At 34.2% G+C, this 22671-nt stretch overlaps 1 protein-coding gene and 1 long non-coding RNA gene across 2 annotated transcripts in view; both read right to left on the bottom strand.

Annotated features, from left to right (window-relative positions):
* Positions 1-288: 288 nt before the first annotated feature.
* The window catches only part of LOC123561861 (ATP synthase subunit C lysine N-methyltransferase-like), a 39555-nt gene continuing 17172 nt past the window's right edge, over positions 289-22671 (bottom strand). The window contains exons 2-5 of the mRNA XM_045354522.2: positions 4014-4246; positions 3005-3142; positions 2022-2072; positions 289-1333 (exon numbers count right to left, since the gene is read on the bottom strand). Of these exons, the coding sequence (XP_045210457.2) occupies positions 1043-1333; positions 2022-2072; positions 3005-3142; positions 4014-4246 (713 nt within the window). The 3' untranslated portion in view covers positions 289-1042. The remainder of the gene's footprint in view (positions 1334-2021; positions 2073-3004; positions 3143-4013; positions 4247-22671) is intronic.
* LOC128559886 (uncharacterized) lies at positions 14136-20924 on the bottom strand. The gene is made up of 2 exons (XR_008372705.1): positions 20505-20924; positions 14136-15286 (listed from the first exon to the last, which is right to left on the bottom strand). It is a non-coding gene; the product is annotated as an uncharacterized LOC128559886 (long non-coding RNA).

Raw genomic sequence — 22671 nt, 5'->3', positions numbered from 1 at the left:
TACTCGATAACCCATTTGAATGGTATATGTTTGTACACCAATCATACCTTCCCTCTTGAAGAGCTGAGCTCTGCAAACTCCACGGCGTGGTTGGGTTTACTGGTTCCTTGCTTTTCATCACAGCGCTCAATGTGCAGGGAAAAAGAAGTTTTACATATTTCCAGGGCCCAACTTTTGATTGGTCGGTTACTTTACTGGTGGGAGTAGGTATAATTTACTCAACAGCCTACCGTTCTCTAGAGCTTCCATGTGAACTTCTCCCTTTATTCAAAAACAATCACAAGAGCACAAAGTCTTATATTTATTTACCGGTACATTAATCTGCATGAATCATAACAAAAAATATTATGATATACATGTATTAGTCACTCACTTCAACAAGTTTAGAGAAATATAAAGACCTACAATCAGGTTTTGATCACATCATGAATTCATGCAAAACATTTACAATTTATGATATGGAATTATTCATATTCATCAAGCACTTGGTGCATGTTAAAATATCTACTGAACCTTTTTCTTCTAACTTGGTTCCCCAACCAAGATGGAGCTCTGAGCTTTTTAGCACGAAAAGAAACTTTGTAAAAATAAACCTTTATTAAATTATTTCATAATTCACCTGTACAGAAAAAATTAGTATAGTCATGGGCTGAATGGAAATTTATCATAACTCCTTTATTTAACAATGAGTTAAGACAGTTTTCAATTTAACCCCTGAATTTTGTCTATCTTTGCAGAACAACCAACATAGATTAAAAATATTTCTCTAACAGATACAAACACTGAAAAAATATCATAAGATGTTGCTCAAATATGACTGAACATTTTTTTAACAGCCTTACATTACTATTCCTGAAAATGGTAGGATATAATACAAAATACAGTTAGACAATCATCCCTCACTCCCGCGTATCCAAAATCCGCTTTTCTCAGTTTTAAGCAAGCGGAGGAAACTCTCTTATACTGACATCTTACTCTTCCCCTCTCTCTTGTGTGAGTTAACAATTGGACATTAAATCTAAATACCTACATAATATTTGTGTTATAAACTACATGAAGTCTTAGAACTTCTTGAATATAAAACTTCACTAGCACTAAATTCATCTTTTTCTAAATTCTTACTGTCATAAATATTGTCATTCAGTCCTTTAAAGTTTACTGACAATTTCATTTTTTCATAATCTGGATTACGCGGGTGCATATAAATCCAGACTGTGTCCAATCCTTCCCCTATAATTTTGACTGGTTGCCAGTTAGGAAGCGGGAAGCGTGAAGCAACAATTCTACAGGTATCTGTGATTTCCTGGTCAAACTTCTTTTCGAGGCCAATCATCTGCAAAGAAACAATTTTTGATACAAGCAAATGTCTGTCTACAAATAAAGTACATTAAAGGCTATGTGATTATTAAACTCTGACTTCGAAAACAAGAAAAAAATACAACATACATTCATAAACTTTTTGTCCATAGTTTTATGAAAATGTAATACAATACACATTCAAACTGTTGGAAGTATAGTTCTATGAAAATAAGTTGTATTAACCTTTAGCATGCTAGATAAATTGTCGTCTGCTGGAAATGTCGTCTGCTACAATTGTAAAGTTCATTCAATTTGCTCCAAAATTGGAAGAAATATTGTCAGGGTAGCAAACAGCTTGGAACCTGATCAGACGCCGATTTAATTGGCGTCTGATCTGGTTCCAAGCTGTTTGCAAAGGCTGTTAAATTCGGCTGCAGCAGGCTAAGGGTTAAACTGACACAGTATACTGGTAAGAGTAATAGTATACATTCAAGCATTTCTTCTATCAACTATATAATAATGACGTAAATATTTTGGAACTGTATTTAGTAGAAGACTGATAAGCCATCTTACTGTAATTATCAGAATGCACTAGATGATTCCATACAAAATTCAGACCTGATGCAAAGGAGAAAGAATAACTTGTCTGTAGGTCATGCTCAAAAATGGTACTGCAGCTTGTTAAAGCCTATTTTACTTAGAACATGATAACACATGCTTACCAATGTATCAACTCCAAACACAACAATGTTTTCATATTTGGACATGTCTGTCTGTAAAATAATTGTAAAACATTTTTCAAATGTACCTAAAATATCATATTACATTTTATTTATCATTAAACCTGCCTTAGTGGCCACCTGTATTAAACAGCCACATGCATTAAGCAGCCGGTATGCTAAGTTCCAAAAACTGACTTTCTGTTTTAATTTCAACTTAACTTAAGCAGCCAGATTGTGCCACTTTCTTAGCTGACTGCTTAATACAGGTCTGCATGTAAAGTTTTTAACAAAGAGAATCGGATGTACTTCAATTCCAAGGTAAATGTATACATATTTACTTTAATGTTTACTGTTAACATTAATTTTCCCTTTCTAATTGAAAATCTTTTGGAAATATTTCATCTAAATAATGGCAATAATTTCAATCAGCTGGCTTTTAGCCAGTGCTTTAGCAACTGGCTATAGCTCTAAATCAACTACCAAGTTTCAACCTCGCATCGTTTTGAGTTTTCCTTCTACGTGACCGTATCACACAAATATTCTGCGTGTAAAAAAAACAGTTGCATATTTATTTTTTATAATCTTGGTATTGTGTGAGTGTGTGAGCAACTAAGGACTACTGTTTTAACAACAAAAACAAGCAGCAATGGATTCTAGAACAATTTTGAACTTTTTATTCACATTCGAAATATTCGGAATCACTCCGCTCTAGGGCTAGGGTTAGAGTTGAAATTTGCCCCACCCTGGGGCAAACTTAGTTTTACATAGAGTTGTATAGGGAAAACCTTTAAAAATCTTCTTGTCTTGAATCACAATGCACAGAGCTTATTTGGCATGTAGCATTGTCTAGTGGACCTCTACCAACATTGTTCAAATCATGACCGGTCTATGCACAATGAAATATTGATTCGTCAGGTGTATCGGTTAAAATATCTCTCAATAAGCACTGGCTATCAGTCCTTTCAGGGCTTTGATTTTAATACCTTCCAGAGATCTTGTTTATGAAAGTTTGTATTAGCTCTCTGTCCCTCTCTCCATGCCCTGTATCTGGAGTACAGCACCAGCCAGTAATTCAGCTCTACACCGTGACTCTGGAATCCATTTTTACTTGCTTCTATAACCTGCAAAAGAAATAATTCAATCTTAAAGGTAAACAAAAACTTTATACTTGAAAATTCTAGCAAAAACTACACATTTGTAGTAGTTTACCATCACCTCAGAGCAAGAACTAGGTAAGACATTCTTTATGCTAATGCGTTATCCAGGTTTTGCAATGTCGTGATGTTGGATTCAGTGTTGTTATATTCTCTGTTCCTTTGGGATCATGAGTCCATTCAAAAGATAATAGATTTCTGCTTTAGCTGGTGCTAGGGGGTGTGAGAGGTGTTGCACATTTTATTATCGCTCATGAACAGACTCGTTCAAACCGAGTCTATTGTTATTCTGCATGGTTGCATTCTTTGCTTCAAAAGAATGTTTACAGATTTTATTGAGGCGAAGGTCACAAGTGGGTCAATGACATTTATATATGTCAGTTTGTAGGTCTTGCTTAAACGGTTATTGAGTGTAACTAAATCTGGTTGTTATTGTGGGCTGTAGGCAATCTGGTTCGTATGTCATCTATATAAAGGTCAGTTTGTAAGTTTAGCTACAAGGTTTGTTGAGTGTATGTACTAAACTGGGTCATTTATGTGGGAAGGACCAAAAATGTTGTTTATTAAAGTTTTTAGTTTGAAGGTGAAGGTCATGATGGTCAAGGTCATTTACATATAGGTCAGTTTTTGCCATAAAGACTGCTGACTGTGTGTATGAACTAAATTGTGTCATTAATGTGGGCTGCAGGCAATCTGGTTCGTACTGAGGTGGACCGACAGTTCAATTGCTATATGCCAGGGGGGCATAGAAGGACAGATATACACATACCAGACAGGCACAACAATTTGTTTATAGTTCATTACAGTAACAAAATGAGTGACAATATATAATACTTACAATTCTTCCATCACCACTACCAATATCAAGAAGAGTTCCTTTCCTCCCGTGCAAAGCTCTCATCACATTATTTACTTGATTTGTGGTGGCCGGTACAAACGGAAGACAAACACGCCTGAATGCAGGTGCTACAAAGGGTATTGTCAGTGAGTAAACTCCAACAACCACTGCTCCTGATACTCCTGCCACCACCAGACTCTGTGTCGTCCAAGGACGCTTCTCCCGTGCTGGTTCTGAAAAATATCAATTCTTATCACCACAAGCTTCAGGGTCAAAGATATAACAACAACAACATTTTATTTGCAAATATTGGCAAAAGCTTACCTTCAGCCAATAACAGAATTCAGACGTGTGTTCATAGGATACTGGTGCCCCTCACTTCCTGCCACTGTACCATCATATGTTATCTGTTGACAATGCAAGACTAAGTAAACTTTATTATTACATACTCGTTTCTATTCCCCGTTAAGTTACACAGTAACACTGGTACCGGAAACGTCAATATTTTTCCATACACTGACGTCTGAATTTCATATTGGGTGCGTGACGTAATTCAGTGTGTGTTTTTGCACTATTTATTCTATTTAGTTCAGTATTGTCAATCCTATTCAGGCTATTGAACATAATTATGATATTTATATAATATGTATATGTGTAGATGCGTATGTAATAAAAATGGTTATTATCTTTGCATTGGGAAATATGCACTCGTTCTTGAGCGGAAGAATATTGCGCTCCTAAAGTCGCGCACGATTTCCGCTGAAGAACTCATGCGTATTTCCCCATACAAAGCTAATAACCTATAAATATGACCTTGGCTTGTAGGTATGAAATCTCAGTGGGATGAGGCTGGGATATTGATACTACAAAACATCATCTAGAAACACAATGCACAAGAAACACTGAAACTGTCCTTTTCAATAGCAGGAACTGAAAGGAGCTTTTTCATTAAATAATCAGACAGCATCCCTTCACTGTTGGAAAATACGGCCAAGGTGATGTTTTAACATACTTACATTATATTTACATATTAAGTAATAAGTTTAATAAATATTTGTAGACATAACACATGGTTTTCAATTCAAATAATATAAATAATATGTAACATAAAGATTAATGATAATAATTTGCAGAAGATGTTTAATGACATTTTAAATTTTCATTCTCATTTTTGTGATCATATTTAGAGCATGCCATTTACATAGGTGCTAGACACATAATCAAATATTTTACTTAATCAGGCCTATATAATTAAGTATATAAGATATCTTATATACATATATATAGGCATATTAGCCATTGGCCATTTATAAATGCTTTTTAAAAGGCATCTCTGTTTCTCATTACTTTCTGTTTACCAAATCTTCTATGCAATATTATCTCTACATGCTCTCTGAAACTTCTCTTCGTCATTTTTTTTTCATAGCCTAACAACAACATTGGAACGCTCTTAAACAAGATAAACTTCAAGAGCAGCAGCATTTTTTTTTTTACACAAATCTTAATTAATCAAATGTAAGTAAGCAACTTATTATCTAAAGTACCGGACCCCTAGCAACAGCCTTAAGTTGGTATCAAGTCAACTTGTCCCCGTTTTGGTCATTTCGTCCCCAAACTTTGGTCATTTCGTCCCCACTCTTGAAATATTAGGTCAACTCGTCCCCACTTTGGTCAATTCGTTCCCTCTTCATATATGATTTCATTGCGTCTGAACATGCTATTTTTACTTTGAAGTCCTTTATTTACTCACTTTATTTTAGAAATGGTGATTTTGGAATCGCTTCTATTGACAATTTAAAATATAATTAAATTTTTAAAACAATTTGAGTATTATATGGGGGAAAGGTGGGACACACAATGTATAAAAATATGTACATCAAAACTAAAAATAGTTGATGCAGTAAATACAGTGTTACAGATTTATAATAAGAATGAAAGAAAAGTAACAAAACAGCATATTAACTGTATTAACTGTTTATCAATTGTTGGATTAGAGACAGGAACATATAATGAACCAAGTAAAGATTACACTGACTGTAATAAACATTAACTTGATCACCTAAGAGACTTCTGGCTATTTTGGCACAACTGTTGTTTTAAGTGCCTACAATGTATGTTATGTATTGTAAATTAACTGTTGATATAATATTGAAAGATGTACACATAGAACATATAGAATCTAAGATGCAGTAACAGCTATTTACTGGTTAAACTGCATGATTATTACATTTATTTTGTACATAAATATACTTGTGATCTTGTGGATGACAAAATTTAAGTTGAAAAATGAACAATTCAAAAACTGAGATCATCATTATATGGAACTAAGCATAAGAATAAGTTCGCTGTCTAGGGAACCGATTCCGATTCTCTAGGTACTGCCCAAAAAAACACCATTTTCAATATAAACAAACGATCTGATAGAAAGTTTTTCACAAGTCACGACACAAATTTTTATCATTCTGCTGTCTGTTTCATACACCGGTAAAACGATATCTCACTTAGTTCCCACGTGATGTTCGCGAGATTTGCTCTATATGCTTTTCTAGTTGGCGATCTATTTATTTTTATAGCTCTTTGTTCAAACTCAACAGTTATGCAAAACGAGCTACAGACACACATATTTTACATCAAAATTATTTTAATCATTTTCCAGCAAAGTTTGACGAAAATAATTATAGCAGAGATACCAGCGCCGCAAAGCGGTGCCGACAGCGTCGCATTATGGTTAGACATGTGAAAAAGAAAACAGATATAGATCTTGTGTATATTATCGAGTTTAAAATTCATGGTATTTATTGGAATCGATGCTATTCGGTTTTCTTCCAGTAGACTATGCGCATAGTAATTAATGGGAGTCAGTAGATGCTTGCTATTTACGGATTATAAAATCGTCCAGCTTACTGCTGTAATACAAATGTACATAAATTTCTATGTGAAACGATTTACACCCAGCTGCCGTAACAGAAATTTTTAATATATACATATAATTGTTGAGTATGACATTATAGATTCACTTTAGTGCGATGGTAGCGTGTCCGCCTTCAGGCTTCGGGCTAATTACATGTGTCAGTAATTGATAACATTACAATTATTTTGATATTTTCAAATTACAAATACAACTGATTGCTCTAAATTTGCATCAATAATTGATTACATAACACTACTTGCACTCAAGTAATCATGATTACATTTGATTACTTTCAATATAATCATTTGCTTGGACGACAGAAATATAGGCATATATAACTGAATATATGGTTTTAAACTTTATTTACAGATTTTATAATGCAATTAATGATTCATTCAATCTCGAAATCCAGAAACTTCAATTTTGGCATTGTATCTCACTGTCACTTAATCATCATTAACTTGTGAAAGTTTTCACAAAAATCTTGGTGCATTTTAAAGGATAAATTAGCCTTTATCTAATAATTACATTCTGATTTCAATCCAGGCATGTCATAATTGCATTACCCTGGGACATTGTGAAAATTGTTGGTATATTAACTTCTAAATGTCATACTGCATTTATCATATCTCACAGTTGTTTCTAAATGGGTTAATAATGAACTGAAATGTTTTTGACTACACTGAACTTATTAGGAAGAGTCTCTAGATGAAGTGAAGCAAGCATATTAGATAATCACTTAATTACATTGTAAATTTATATATTTATACCAGGTGGTATCATACTAGTCCTCCAGTAATCAGAGAGTAATCAAAAGTAATCATAATTACAGACAGAAAATTCACTGTAATTGATTACATTACATTACATGTAATCAGACTGAGCTGAGTAATCAAATACATTTGATTACTTGTATTTGAGTAATCAATTACAGGTGATTACAATTACTGTATTCGATTACCCCAAGCCTGTCCGCCTTACACTCGAGAGGTCAGTAGTTCGATCCCTATCAGTACCAGACTTTTTCTCTCTTTTTTTTTATTTCACTAGTTTTCTTTTTTTACTGTATTTATCATGAATTTTTCAAATATTGTAACAAAAATCATTCAAGTGAAATTTTAACAAGTGTTTTGTTTTGATGTCAGGTTCCAATGTCACGGGTATGAAACGTTGCCTGCGGCACAAAATGTGCCGCACTGAAATGAAGGCATCGCGCCTCCGACGGCGCAGGCATTGCGCAGGATGTTTACAAAAATAACGAGCAAGGTGAGTAAAATTGAAAGTTTTTTGTTATTGTCTTTTTACAGTAAAAACTTTTTAGAAATCGGGGAATGCAGCGGGATGTAGTTGTGTCTTGCCGACAAATCCATGCCCAGTTTGTGAAGAAATATGTAATATTGTTATTTTGCGCGTGTTTTTCATAGGATACAGTAACATGAAAATTACAAAAGCAGTGAATATTCCGAGTCATTTCATATCCTGCTGAAAAAGGAATGATGTTTTTCTGTAGTATATTATATAAAGACATGACATCTGATCGATTGAGGTAAAATACATGTCAAGGAAAAGGCATATCCCGACGTTCTGCCGACTATTCAGTCCAGTGCCGCAGTCATCTCGATGGTGCCGCAGACATCGTGAGAGGCGCAGTCATCTTGAATACTATTGTAGTCGGTAGTAGGTGTAATTTCGACCTTCTAACATGTATTTTAGTACAAAAAAGTATCATTATCTTCTCAATCCGAACTTTTTAATATTAATAGCTATTTTAAGAAGTTTGCAGTATTTTTTCTTGCTCTTTTGGGGGATGGGACCAGGTGCCTCCCAGTTAAGAAAATCACGTCATTTTGTATCGAATTCGGATTATTTTCTCCTAAAAAACAATATTCAATTACTTAACATTCTCATTTGTAACAATTATTGATGCTTAGTTCAAAGCAAGGTATGAAAACCAACATTGGAGCACAAAAACTGTCATAACTTCTGTCATTTTTCAACCAATTTTGATTTTTTTTTGTTTCAGCATCAAGTTTTGTACTATTTTGATAAGCGATGGGCTGAATTTCGCATCCCCCCCAACCCCCGAAACAACAAGAGCACCGCCTTGCGGGTGCTGACGCTCATCTGATTTTTTTTTGTGTAATAGAAGTATTGTCCTACCCATGATTTTCTAAATCTAAAAAGGGCCATCATTCTTGCAAAAAGCAGGATAGAGTTATGTTTCTTGATGTACAGTGTCCACTTATGATGGTGAAAAACTGTTGCAAGTTTTAAAGCAATAGCTTTGATAGTTTATGAGAAAAGTTGACTTAAACATAATACTCAACCAAGAAAATGTTTTCTAAGTCCAAAAGGGGCAATAATTATTGGCAAAAAGCAGGATGGAGTTATGTTGCTTGCTGTACAGGGTCAGCTTATGATGGTGAACAAGTGTTGCAAGTTTCAAACCAATAGCTTTGATAATTTAAGAGAAAAAGTTGACCTAAACATAAAACTTAACCAAGAAATCTGATATTTTCTAAGTCCAAAACGGGCCATAAATCTTGCAAAAAGCAGGATGGAGTTATGTTTCTTGCTGTACAGTGTCAACTTATGATGGTGAACAAGTGTTGCAAGTTTTAAAGCAATACATGTAGCTTTGATAGTTTAGGATAAAAGTTGACCTAAACATGAAACTTAACCAAGAAAACTGATTTTCTAAGTCCAAAAGGGGCAATAAATCTTGCAAAAAGCAAGATGGAGTTATGTTTCTTGATGTACAGGGTCTGCTTATGATGGTGAACAAGTATTCCAAGTTTCAAAGCAATAGCTTTGATAGTTTAGGAGAAAAGTTGACCTAAACATAAAACTTAACCAAGAAATCTGATATTTTCTAAGTACAAAAGGGGCCATAAATCTTGCAAAAAGCAAGATGGAGTTATGTTTCTTGCTGTACAGGGTCAGCTTATGATGGTGAACAAGTATTCCAAGTTTCAAAGCAATAGCTTTGATAGTTTAGGAGAAAAGCTGACCTAAACATAGAACTTAACCAGGCAACGCCGACGCAGACGCCGACAACCGCATAAGTGATGACAATAACTCATCTTTTTTTTTTTTCAAAAAATCAGATGAGCTAAAAAATGGCGAACATCACTGTTTTGACTTTCCGAAGAAAAGGAACGCAAAAAAAGACACACAAAAAATAACGTAAAAACATGAAACTTCCCTTAAAACGATACCGTTCCCAAGTTTTGTGCGGAAAAGAAGCAATGAAGTTATCGATAGTTAAATATCTTGTTTATATTATATTTTCAGATGGATGTTACATGTACATGCATTCAGTGTATATTAAAAGGAAAAAGAAAACCATTTCTCCTTATGATCAGACGAAAACTTTATGCACAGACCTAAATCATAGTTGAACGACAAAGAGTGAGTAAAATATGTTAATATTTTTGTAGAATTTCAGAATTAATTAGAACAAGTTAAGCCCCATTTTGGACAATTTTTTCATTGGTTCTTTTCTACACAAAAGTTGGGAACAGTATCGTTTTAAATATTTTTCGTTCGTATCTAAATATATTGACTTAACAGAGAAATTTGTGCTGATATACTGTTACAGAAAAACATGGCGCGAGATGAGCGAGAGAAATTTCATGTTTTTATGTGTGTGTGTGTGTGTGTGTGTTTTGTCTTATTGCGTTCCTTTTTTCGGAACGCCAATACTGCAAATCTCACCATTTATTTATTTATTTTTATTTTGGAGGGGGGATGGGGAGAGTGGGGAGGGGGTTGGGTAAATTCAGCTCGCCGCTAATAAAAAGTACGCCCAAACTGTAAAGAAAGAAAACTCGATGCTGAAACAAAAACATCAAAATTGTTTGAAAAATGACAAAAGTTATGACAGTTTATGTGCTCCGATGCTGGTTTTCATACCTTGCTTTGAACTATAAGCATCATTAATTGTTGCAAATGGGATGTTTAGTAATTGAATATTGCTATTTTACGTGAAAAAATGAATCTCAAATCAATACAAATTGACGTGATTTTCCCTGGCCCCATTCCCAAAAACAGCGAGAAAAAATACTGCAAACTTCTTAAAATAGCTATTTATATTACAAAGTTCGGATTGAGAAGATTTGTCTTACCACTAGAATAACTGGAGGAACAACATTGTTATTGATATAAGGGTACTTCAATACATGTTAGAAGGTCGAAATTACACGTACTACTGACTACAATAGTATTCAAGATGACTGCGGCACCATCGAGATGCCTGCGGCACTGGACTGAAATGTCGGCAGAACGAGGGGATATGCCTTTTCCTAGGCATGTATTTTATCTCAATCGATCAGATATCATGTCTGTATATGATATACTCAAAATACATCATTCCTTTTTCAGCAGGAGGTGAAATGAGTCAGAATACTCAGTCTATGGAACAAGCCCAGGAAAAGCAAAAAAACTACAAAATTTTTCTTTTCACACCAAGGTGTTAATTAGGTACTTACTGAGGGCATATGATTGCTAGCAATTAGCTTGATTATAAAGTCAGCACCACTGCAACTATACTAATTATTCTTATCTTATGTTATCACATTATTTGTACAGACTGCCTTTCATTCTGTGTATGTATCAATAACCACAATCAGCAAAATGAAAAAGATTAGATTTTATATATAAAAAACACGGTCAAAACTTTTTTATATAAAAATAATTTTGAGATTGAAAGATTATTTTAAAATTATGGCAAAGTGACAATATATATTTTTATCATAGTCATCTTAATTTTTCATCCCACATAATTATCGTTTTAATTTGATTATCTAGAATATATAGATAATTAAATAAACTTGTGTATTTTGATTTAATGTCCTAGCAATAAATGTCATAGCAGTAAAGTAATATTAAGGTTTAGGAGTATATCACCAAAGCACAGAAATATTTTATAAACGAACAACATTGTTACCAATATTTTACCTGACCATTAGATCTTCTGTCGTACTGTCCCGTACGGAAAATATTCTGAAAAAGTTGTCACCCTTTGAAAGTCTGTCCGCAATTTTCGTGTCAGGTCCATATCTTTGCCATCCATGGATGGATTTTCAAGTAACTTGTAACTGCATGAATGATAAAGATATGGACCGGACACGCCCATCAATGCACTATCATGAAATATGACCTTTAACGTCTAAGTGTGACCTTGACCTTTGAGCTATGGACCTGGGTCTTGCGCGCGACATGTCGTCTTACTGTGGTACACATTCATGCCAAGTTATTTGAAAATCCATCGATGACAAAGATATGGACCGGACACGAAAATTGCGGACAGACTGACAGACGGACAGACGGTTCAAAAACTATATGCCTCCCTTCGGGGGCATAAAAAGCACAGGCCAAGTTTTTAAATTTGAAGCATTTATTATTCGTGATTGGTTTAGAACTATGATAAGGCGTAAAAAAATTGTTTGTTTCCGGTATCCCAACCTACCCTAATTTTTTGGTCCGACCCTAAATGTTTTTATGGCCTTGGAGATTTTTTTTTCAACTTTTTCTGCTTTAAACATGGCCAGTGATGTTAGAAATCAACTTACTGATGCTCTAATGGCATAACCCCCTTATTTGTATTCATTTTTTGACACAAAAATAATTTCCGAAAAGTCTTCCTTAATAAAAAAAAATTCCAAAAAATATTTTTTTCCGACCTTCCTACCCTAATTTTTTCGAGCATGTTACCGGAAACAAAGAATTTTTTTTAGGCCTAATAATTTATGTAAAATTGTTGATACAATAATGAATATGTTTCAATATGAATAACAAAAACTTTCTCTTCATCTTGGTGCAGATGTGTATCTATACCTAGTCCAACTCGTGACGTAATTATCACTTTCATTTCATTTCAGTCTAATATTACGTCCAACTATAAAGCCACGTCTGAAAACAGGTGTAATCATTAGTGATTAATATATGCACATAAATTATAAGTTTCACAGTATGAAAAACGAAAGAAATATTTTGATTTGCTATAGGTAATACATTTATCTCGTGATCAGAAATGTTATTTGATATGTTCTAAATATTGTCACTAACATTATCATTTTTGTATCTTTCTAGCTGCCTGGTTAGCGGTCCGCCAAGTTTTCCCTGGAGCATCAATCAAGGGCTGTGTGTTCCATTTCACACAGGCTGTATGGAGGAAAGTCGTTGAAATAGGGTTGAAACCAGCCTACATGCAGAGGTCATCGATCCATATGTATATTCGTTCTCTCATGGCTTTACCTTTCCTTCCTGCCAGACACATCGAGCCTGCCTTCCAGGAGCTTGAGTCCAGATCAAACTCCACTGCAACCACAGCTCTTTGTGAATACATGGACACACAATGGTTGAATCACCATATTTTTGACATTCAGTCCTGGTCAGTGTTTGGGTTAACTGTTAGAACAAACAATGATGTTGATGGCTGGCACAATCGTCTCAACAATGCCACAGCCCAGCAGACGTTGAGCTTCTATCGTCTGGTGCCTGCCCTCAGGAGTGAAGCGGAGTGTGTAAAGTATGAGGCTGCACAAGTCCGTCAAGGAACGACCACAAGAAGGATAAGGCCAACCTCAAAGTTAATTGAAAACCAAATCCGAAAAGTTTGGCAGGAGTATAGTGACAAAAAAATTGAAACTGGGGATCTCCTGAAACAGTGCGGAAATATTTATGGCCCTCAGTGTGAGTCTGTTGAATAAAGAAAGCTATTAAAATGTGCACCGGACAATCAATGTGACCAAGAGTATATGAGTAAATTTCTAAATGAACTGATGGAATTTATTATGTGTTTCCTTAAATAGGTTTTTGTTGCTAACATGAAGTGACAGTGCATTGTAAATATGTTGATGTATTTGATATTTACCTGAAACATGCTGAACAAAATTAATGTCTAACAGAAATGTAAAGCTGAAATTTCATTTATTTGTTATATAAGCTTTAATATGTTTCCTTTCATATGTGCTTGTTGTTTTCATACAGTGTGTATTGTTAAAAGGTAGATGTATTTGATTACTATCAGTCTACATGTGGAACCAAATTAATGTCTATCAGGTATTTAAAGCTGAAATTTCATTTATTTGTTATGGTAGCTTTAATGTGTTTGTTGCTATCATTAAGTACAAGTGTACTGTGAAAAGATCAATGTATTTGTTACTTATTTTACTACCCGAAATTCTACACAAGAAACAACTGCAATATTCACAGTTTACTACATGTTTATTTGTACATTTAGGTATTATGACATTCACATAGGCTATACTGATTATAGGTGCATATGATACTACAAGCAACAACTTTAATTATGTAATTCATACTTATATATGAAAGTTATTATAAATAGTATGGCAAAGTTTGGCCACTCCATTGTTTGTAGTAACCCTGTCGACCGGGAGGAAACCAGACGCGCCTGTAAAGCACCACACCATTACTCCACGGTTTGCTGTGGAAGCAACAGTCAGCACCACACGAACGCAAGGGATACCACAGTACACCTAAGTAAACCAAACACCCCCATAAATCGACGGTTGGCTGTCAAAGTAATGAGGAATATTTAGCGTACCAACGGAGCCTGGCAACGTACTGTGATTCTAAGCAAAGCGAGCAAGGCTACAGTACACCACAATATTTAGCGGACCAACGGAGCAAGGCAACGTACTGTGATTCTAAGCAAAGCGAGCAAGGCTACAGTACACCACAATATTTAGCGGACCAACGGAGCAAGGCTACAGTACACCACAGTAAATTAAACATTCCCCATAACTCGACGGTTGGCTGCCAAAGTAATGAAGGAATATTTAGCGGACCAAGGGAGCAAGGCAACGTACTGTAATTCTAAGCAAGGCAACTATACTATAATGAGCAAGGCTATGACATAAGCAAGGCTATGACACATTTAAGCAAGGCTAGTCAGATATTGCCAAAGCACTAGAGCAATACCTTTTACACAGTAACATCCATACTATGACAACGTTCGTAAGCACGCCCGATCGCCCCCGCGTCGACAGAATTTTTCTCGGCCCTTAATATATTAGGAGTGACATCAGTATAAAGATAAAGAAGATTAATTTGAGTTTTAGATTCACTTTAAATAAATTCTTATCAATATAACTAAAATGTCTATATTTTTTCTTTTTTCTTTTGGTCCTCAATGCATAACTTGGTAAATTGTCATCTAGGTTTCTCATCATCAGCCATCTGGAAAAAGTTAATACCAAATTGGATTTGTCTGTTTCACGATTGATTTGTAGCCCAGGAATCTGTTCAATTTTGTATCTGTGTAAGGTGCCTGCATTCTGTTCACTTCCGATGTTAACATCCAAATGGCAGCATATCATCTGTAACATAAGTACTTCACAGAACAGTCAGATTGCCATAGCAGAATTTAAAATGCGATAATATAATTAGTTTTAGCATAACAACAGAAATTTTTATTATTGGGGTGTGGCGGGTGGGCAATTTAACATCGATCTGAAACGCTAGCCAGTACACCTTAAATTCAACTGTGAATATTGCACGTGATCCGAAGTTAATATAACGCTTGAGTGGTTCCCAGACGCTAAGGCGTTCATCATTACTCTATTGTGTTTAGACAGGTAACCAATAAATCACAAAACCAGATTACTTGACAACAAGGATAGTTTCTAGTTTACACACCTAGCAACAAGATATCCATTCATTTCGTGAGAAAATAAATGCAATTATTTTTAGGCAAAATAATTTTTATTATTTTACTACCCGAAATTCTACACAAGAAACAACTGCAATATTCACAGTTTACTACATGTTTATTTGTACATTTAGGTATTATGACATTCACATAGGCTATACTGATTATAGGTGCATATGATACTACAAGCAACAACTTTAATTATGTAATTCATACTTATATATGAAAGTTATTATAAATAGTATGGCAAAGTTTGGCCACTCCATTGTTTGTAGTAACCCTGTCGACCGGGAGGAAACCAGACGCGCCTGTAAAGCACCACACCATTACTCCACGGTTTGCTGTGGAAGCAACAGTCAGCACCACACGAACGCAAGGGATACCACAGTACACCTAAGTAAACCAAACACCCCCATAAATCGACGGTTGGCTGTCAAAGTATGAGGAATATTTAGCGTACCAACGGAGCCAGGCAACGTACTGTGATTCTAAGCAAAGCGAGCAAGGCTACAGTACACCACAATATTTAGCGGACCAACGGAGCAAGGCAACGTACTGTGATTCTAAGCAAAGCGAGCAAGGCTACAGTACACCACAATATTTAGCGGACCAACGGAGCAAGGCTACAGTACACCACAGTAAATTAAACATTCCCCATAACTCGACGGTTGGCTGCCAAAGTAATGAAGGAATATTTAGCGGACCAAGGGAGCAAGGCAACGTACTGTAATTCTAAGCAAGGCAACTATACTATAATGAGCAAGGCTATGACATAAGCAAGGCTATGACACATTTAAGCAAGGCTAGTCAGATATTGCCAAAGCACTAGAGCAATACCTTTTACACAGTAACATCCATACTATGACAACGTTCGTAAGCACGCCCGATCGCCCCCGCGGTCGACAGAATTTTTCTCGGCCACAATAAATTTGCCAAAATTTATCCCCCAAAAATTCTGAGTTAGATTTCTTAAATCAAATATTGTACTTTTATCACAATTATATTTGTTCTATAAACGAACCTAATTGAACCATGTAACTTTAAATATAAATAAACTGGCAACTTAACAGACATGACATGCACGGCAAAATCTTGCCAACATCACGTGCAGATTAAATGAAATTACGTTAAACCTGTGTATAAGACATTTTTATCTAGAAAGAAATTTTAACCAAATCGTTGTTTTCGTGATAATGGTGTATAATACAACTCAGGTTCAACCTTTAAACGAAATAAGTAATAGATTATGTACAATTTATTTGCTTTGAATACAAATTTGAGTTAAATAATTATGTCCCAATCAATCTATTTAAAATCTGAATCCAACCTCTTACCCCATTAATTTAGGCGATAAAAACTGTCTCCTTTCAACGAGTTCGGAAATTAGTCGTATTAGACATGACGATATAATACAATTCACTTCTATACAAATCTTAATAGTACATACAATAAGATTTCCTCGGTCCAGTAGCACCAACAAACCATTCTATAAATAGATTGCACAATCGCACTGAAGTCCCATTACGAATAAATGGTCAGGCAAGCACGTGTCTATTTCAATATTACACTTCGCTTCGGTTAGCGACACACTTCTCTGACTGACATAATCTTACCTAATTTTAACCTTGTAATCGTGTTTGAATATCTATAAATAGTTTCCTCAAAACAAAGTCAATGTGTTGCCTTCATATTTGCGTGACTAAATGAAATGTTTTCTTTGAAAAACTTGTATTTATCTCGTATTTTTGTATGTATATAAACTGAGAACTTATGAATAAACTTGAAACTTATATGGTGTTTCAAAATCTTAACACGCACACGAATACGAATTCAATCCAATGCCTATAAATGACGTTGACATGTCTGTCTTTAGTAAAAGTATCAGTTTAGTTTTGTCAATTCCAAAGAAATATTTAATGTATTTAGACTTAAATTGTTTATATAGCAAATTCGGTAATGATGATCTTAATCCAACAAATTTTGCGCGATCCACGGAATTATTGAGATAAGTTTTCATAATGGACAATATCCCTACTCGCTAAGATTGCCCCGTCATAAATATAAAGAATCTGAACATGGAATAATTTTGACTAATTTGTAAATTCTACATACACTGATTTAAAAACCGTTTTGACCCTGCCAACACTTACACAATGTTGTGTCGCATTTCTAAAAGAATTCCAGAAGTTTTAGACTGCGGCTACAATTGACCTTTATAAAGCAGAAGCTTAAAACTGGTTTGCTCTTTTGATGTCTGATGTGACTTACAAACATCGAATACCGATTATCGTGATACAAATTTATATCGTTGACATGTGTTATATGATCTATTCGAAAATGATTTGGTGTTGACAGTTCGCCTACTCAGACCAGACCAAAAATAAGACGATTTTTTTGTTTTTAAATATATAACTTAGCGGACAACTGGTATGATCAACTAAACCCAGTATTACCCGTTCCTGTGACAACCTTCTAAATTCGCTACACAAATGATAAACTTGTCCTGAACAGCCAAGTATGTTGTAATAGAATTTGATAATTTAAAAGAAATGTTAAGAACAATATGATACGCGATGTTGGAATTGGCCTAAAACATACCAGCTTATCTTATATTTACAACTATGATATTCTATTATAATCTTTAATTACAAAACAAACAGTGACACTGTCAATGGGAACAATTGAAAAAAACAGTTATATCTGCTGTTATCCCCCGTGAATACCATCCAAAATAACATGTTACCTGACACAAGTAACCTTAGAAGTAAAGCCCTTCAAAATAAATATATAACAGCTGTATGTTAGAATTCGAAACAAATGTCTATCAAGAATTAATGACAATCCTTAAATTTTGTAGAAAAGCTAACCACATTATTTATATATATATATATTTATTTATTTATTTTACTCTAATATTCTCATGGTCATACCGATATAATCCCAAACTATATTAATTAATATAATTAAGGTGATTTGACTTAATTCAATTAAACCTTCCTTCTTTTTTAAAAACAAATACATGTACTGTATATACAAAACAAAAACTTTCTAAGAATAATGAAATAGTTGGGCTGGACCACAAGTTCATAATATTACTAACTCGGTCCGCCCCAGATTTTTTTTTTTTTTTTTAACAAGAAATGCTTAAGACCAATTGAGCGTTGTTTACTTTTAACTATATGTATTACAGGAAATGCAAAACAGCCTCTCAAACATTTCATGTAGCTAATGGTCATGTACGAAAGTTCGAGCTTTGACAAAAAATTCCTCTCCAACTCCAAAACAAAAACGCAGTAATGCAACATTCTCCGGTATCGGATGGGTCCAAAACACCAAACAAAAAGAAACTGCTAAATACATTTCAACTTCTTAACACAAAAGATCTCATGCATTTTGTTTTAAAACCTCTTGTGAGCATTTGACGTCGATATGAATAAAAAGATAAAGTAAGATTTTTTGTAACGATATCTTTGATAAAAGGGGAATCTAATATTGAAACAATTATCCATTACAAAACAGTTGTACTACTTTTGAATCGTACTGACTGACTGTAAAGAAAACCCAGATTTAATATAAAGAAAAGAAAAGCATAATCAACTGTTCTAATAGCGTTATCATTTTCTATTTATAACTATATATTAAAGAACTGTATTCGTTTGTATTCAATGACGGTAACTATACACGATTTGCATGAAAAATAAGAGGTACACAAGAATTTAATTTGAAATTGACCGTGACATATTGTAGGCCAAGACAATGTGTTTAATGTCATAACATTTTATTGAATTAATATAGCAATATGGATGTAAATCTACATCCATGTATCTGGTTACATTTCAATCACTCTTTGTTTCTGCAATATTAGGCAATTTTTCATCTATCCCTTAAAAACTATGCTGAAAAGATATTGTATAAACAAGTTTGCAAATAACATTGCGCAAACCAATTTATCCAGGAACAGCCTAAATTTACACCTGACAACTTTGTATAGCTGTATATTACCTGTATTACAAAGAAAAACATTTCAAAGGTCGACATGCAACCCTAACAAATTCGACCTCTTTATTTTTGTTAGATTTTATCCAATCTGAAATTAAACAGTGGATCTTAAATTCTTATTATTTGAATGCACGTGGACTCGTATACATTAATGAGATCATTCAGGGGCAAATTTGTAAGTACTTCTAAATCATAAATTTTGACTAGTGAATTTGCTGATTTTAAGATCCCGATAGAACTATGTTGTGTAACCTGGTCAGACTTGTGCAGGTGCCTACGTTTCACGCATGCCGGCGGATTCTCCCGGTCCTGTGCTACTTATCGCAGGATGACAGCCGGTGATTGTAAGCGCATGTATGGTAAAAACTTACTTGAACATCAATTGACATAAAGCTACTAGTATAAAAAATAAAACAAATTTATCTACTATCTAAGACGCTAGATTAGTTTTTCCTTACAAACTTTCTGCCCAGTTCTGATAAACTCGTCCAAACTTAACCCGCATACTCATGATACTGGGCCATTCACTATTTAGACAATTCAACGTCCCTTTTAGATTCCAAGGCGAAATTAATGTAAGACCCTCTGCAAATATGCTATTTAATTGCTAGAAATAAATGTGCAAAGTATCCTCGTCCTATGCAACGTGACGTCACTAACTTGCTCTACGAGCACCTTGCGAATAGTTAGCGGAAATGCTGTGTGTGAATCTCGTGTTTTGGAAGTACCAGAAAAACAAATTTTACAGTTGTTAAACGAGAAACTCTAATGGTTTGGTTCGAATCTGCAAATCATAAGAATTAGGGCCGCCACACCCCATATTTAGATTCTCAACAGAAGAACGGTAATTATTAGACTATAAAATTATTTGCGTGTTTCAAATCAATAGCAAAAAACCTACCAGCATTTGTTTGATGCATGAGATTTATTGGCAAATCCACCGTCTTTTGTTTGCTTTCCTTGGACATCCTCCAAACAAGCTGGTTTGCCTCTACGTTCCTGGCGCGCTCTGTATCGTCCACGTGGCATGTAAATCTAGCTATTCAATTTAACATCGATCTGAAACGCTAGCCAGTACACCTAAATTCAACTGTGAATATTGCACGTGATCCGAAGTTAATATAACGCTTGAGTGGTTCCCAGACGCTAAGGCGTTCATCATTACTCTATTGTGTTTAGACAGGTAACCAATAAATCACAAAACCAGATTACTTGACAACAAGGATAGTTTCTAGTTTACACACCTAGCAACAAGATATCCATTCATTTCGTGAGAAAATAAATGCAATTATTTTTAGGCAAAATAATTTTTATTATTTGAAGTTAACATTTTGGACCAAATTAATGTTTAATGGAGATGTAAAACTGAAATTTCATTTAATTGTTAAATTGCTCTGTTTTTTAAACCTTATTATTAAAACCCTTGTTACTTGAAATTGGCTAAAAGATCTATTATCTATTTTTATCATGTCACAGAAAATTTTGAAGTCTCATTTCCTAATAAAATCATCTTTTAAAATATTTGTTTCTTAAATTCAGTTAAAGATCTATTTTTATCATGTCAGAAAATTTTGAAGTCTCATTTCCTAATAAATACGTTGTTGCTTAAAATTGGCTTAAAGATTTAATTTTATCATGTCGGCTCATTTCCTAAAACGAATCCTGTAAAGTTTTTATAAGTTGTTTTTTACACTCTATATCCAGTATGTTTTGTATTAGTTTTGTTGTGCTAAAAATGACACTTTACAAAAACACTGAGTGGTAATTTTTTATGTTATCTTATATATCTACATTATGAATAAAAGAGGTCAATAAATTAATAATTTTTTCACAGTTGTGTTGTCTTTAAATATTATCCAGCCAATGAACATACAAGCATTGATTAATTCTAATCTTACCTAATATAACATACACTGTGTTATGTTGTGATATGTTATGATTAATTTTAACTTTCTAAAACATGAAAATAATATGTCAGAAATTTATATATGACACAGCTCTGAAAGGTGATGATTAGGCTAGCAACTTTCAATCAAGGAGCATTAAACAAACACAAGTGATAAGATAATCACTCCAGGAGAACTACGTTCCAACGTAAGTCAAGTCTCATTGATATCATGTGACATACCTCAACGATGAACTACCATGTCGCTCCGAATGACCTTGATGATTTATTTATTATGTGCAATAAAGCGTTGAGTATACGTTTTCATAACTGAAAAGATGAGTTTGATATCTGGAAGATATATTAGCTATTTGCAGCATTTTGCAAAATACAACAAACTAGTTACAAATAAACTTATGTCAGCTACATAAATGTTGCAAGGCCGCAACGATAACAGACTATATGTGAGAACGTCTCACATACAATGTTGCAAAGTCTCAGCATCATAATTACCATTTGAACTTGTAGAAAATTCTTATGTACATTTCATCTTTACGTCGAGAACATTTCTTTGACATTTTCATAAATGACTGGATGACGTCTGAGCAATGTACAACAATTTAATTAGTATGACAAATGTATTTGTCGTTATCATTTTACGCATTATAGTCTTACACAGGCTGGAGTAAAATTCTTTGAAATGGATACATAAAATCATATTTCAGCATGAAAATTAAAATGTAAAGTTAATGCTCTTCAATAGAAATAAGTATCTTCAGCTATTCGATGGCTCCTACACAAAAGTGGTATTCAGCTGAACCATTACTCATACAGTCAGCTTTGAAAAAGTGCATACATGTTATGCAAATGTTTACATTTTACGTTAAAAGTGGATAGAGAACTTGTAAGGTTTTAATACTTGAAAGAATATAACAATTATATTATTTTATACTTTGCTGCATGTCTTTCTTCCTCGTCCTTTTTAAACATGTGCATTTCCTGAAAATTTCATTGCTAGTATGTTGCGTTGTTTTCATCTCCCAATTCCCTTTTTAAACTCTCGAAACTTGTGCATTTACTAAGATACGCCAAACTTATGCAGCTTATTGCATCACCCTTTTACTTTTCTTTTTCAAACTTAATTCATAAAAGTCGTGCAGTAACTCGAATCTCTTCTACTTTG

Source organism: Mercenaria mercenaria, chromosome 10 (assembly GCF_021730395.1).
Source record: "Mercenaria mercenaria strain notata chromosome 10, MADL_Memer_1, whole genome shotgun sequence".
NCBI classification, from domain to species: Eukaryota; Metazoa; Mollusca; class Bivalvia; order Venerida; family Veneridae; genus Mercenaria; species Mercenaria mercenaria.
The sequence above is the reverse complement of the archived record's forward strand: the minus strand, read 5'-3'. Positions and strand labels throughout refer to the sequence as shown.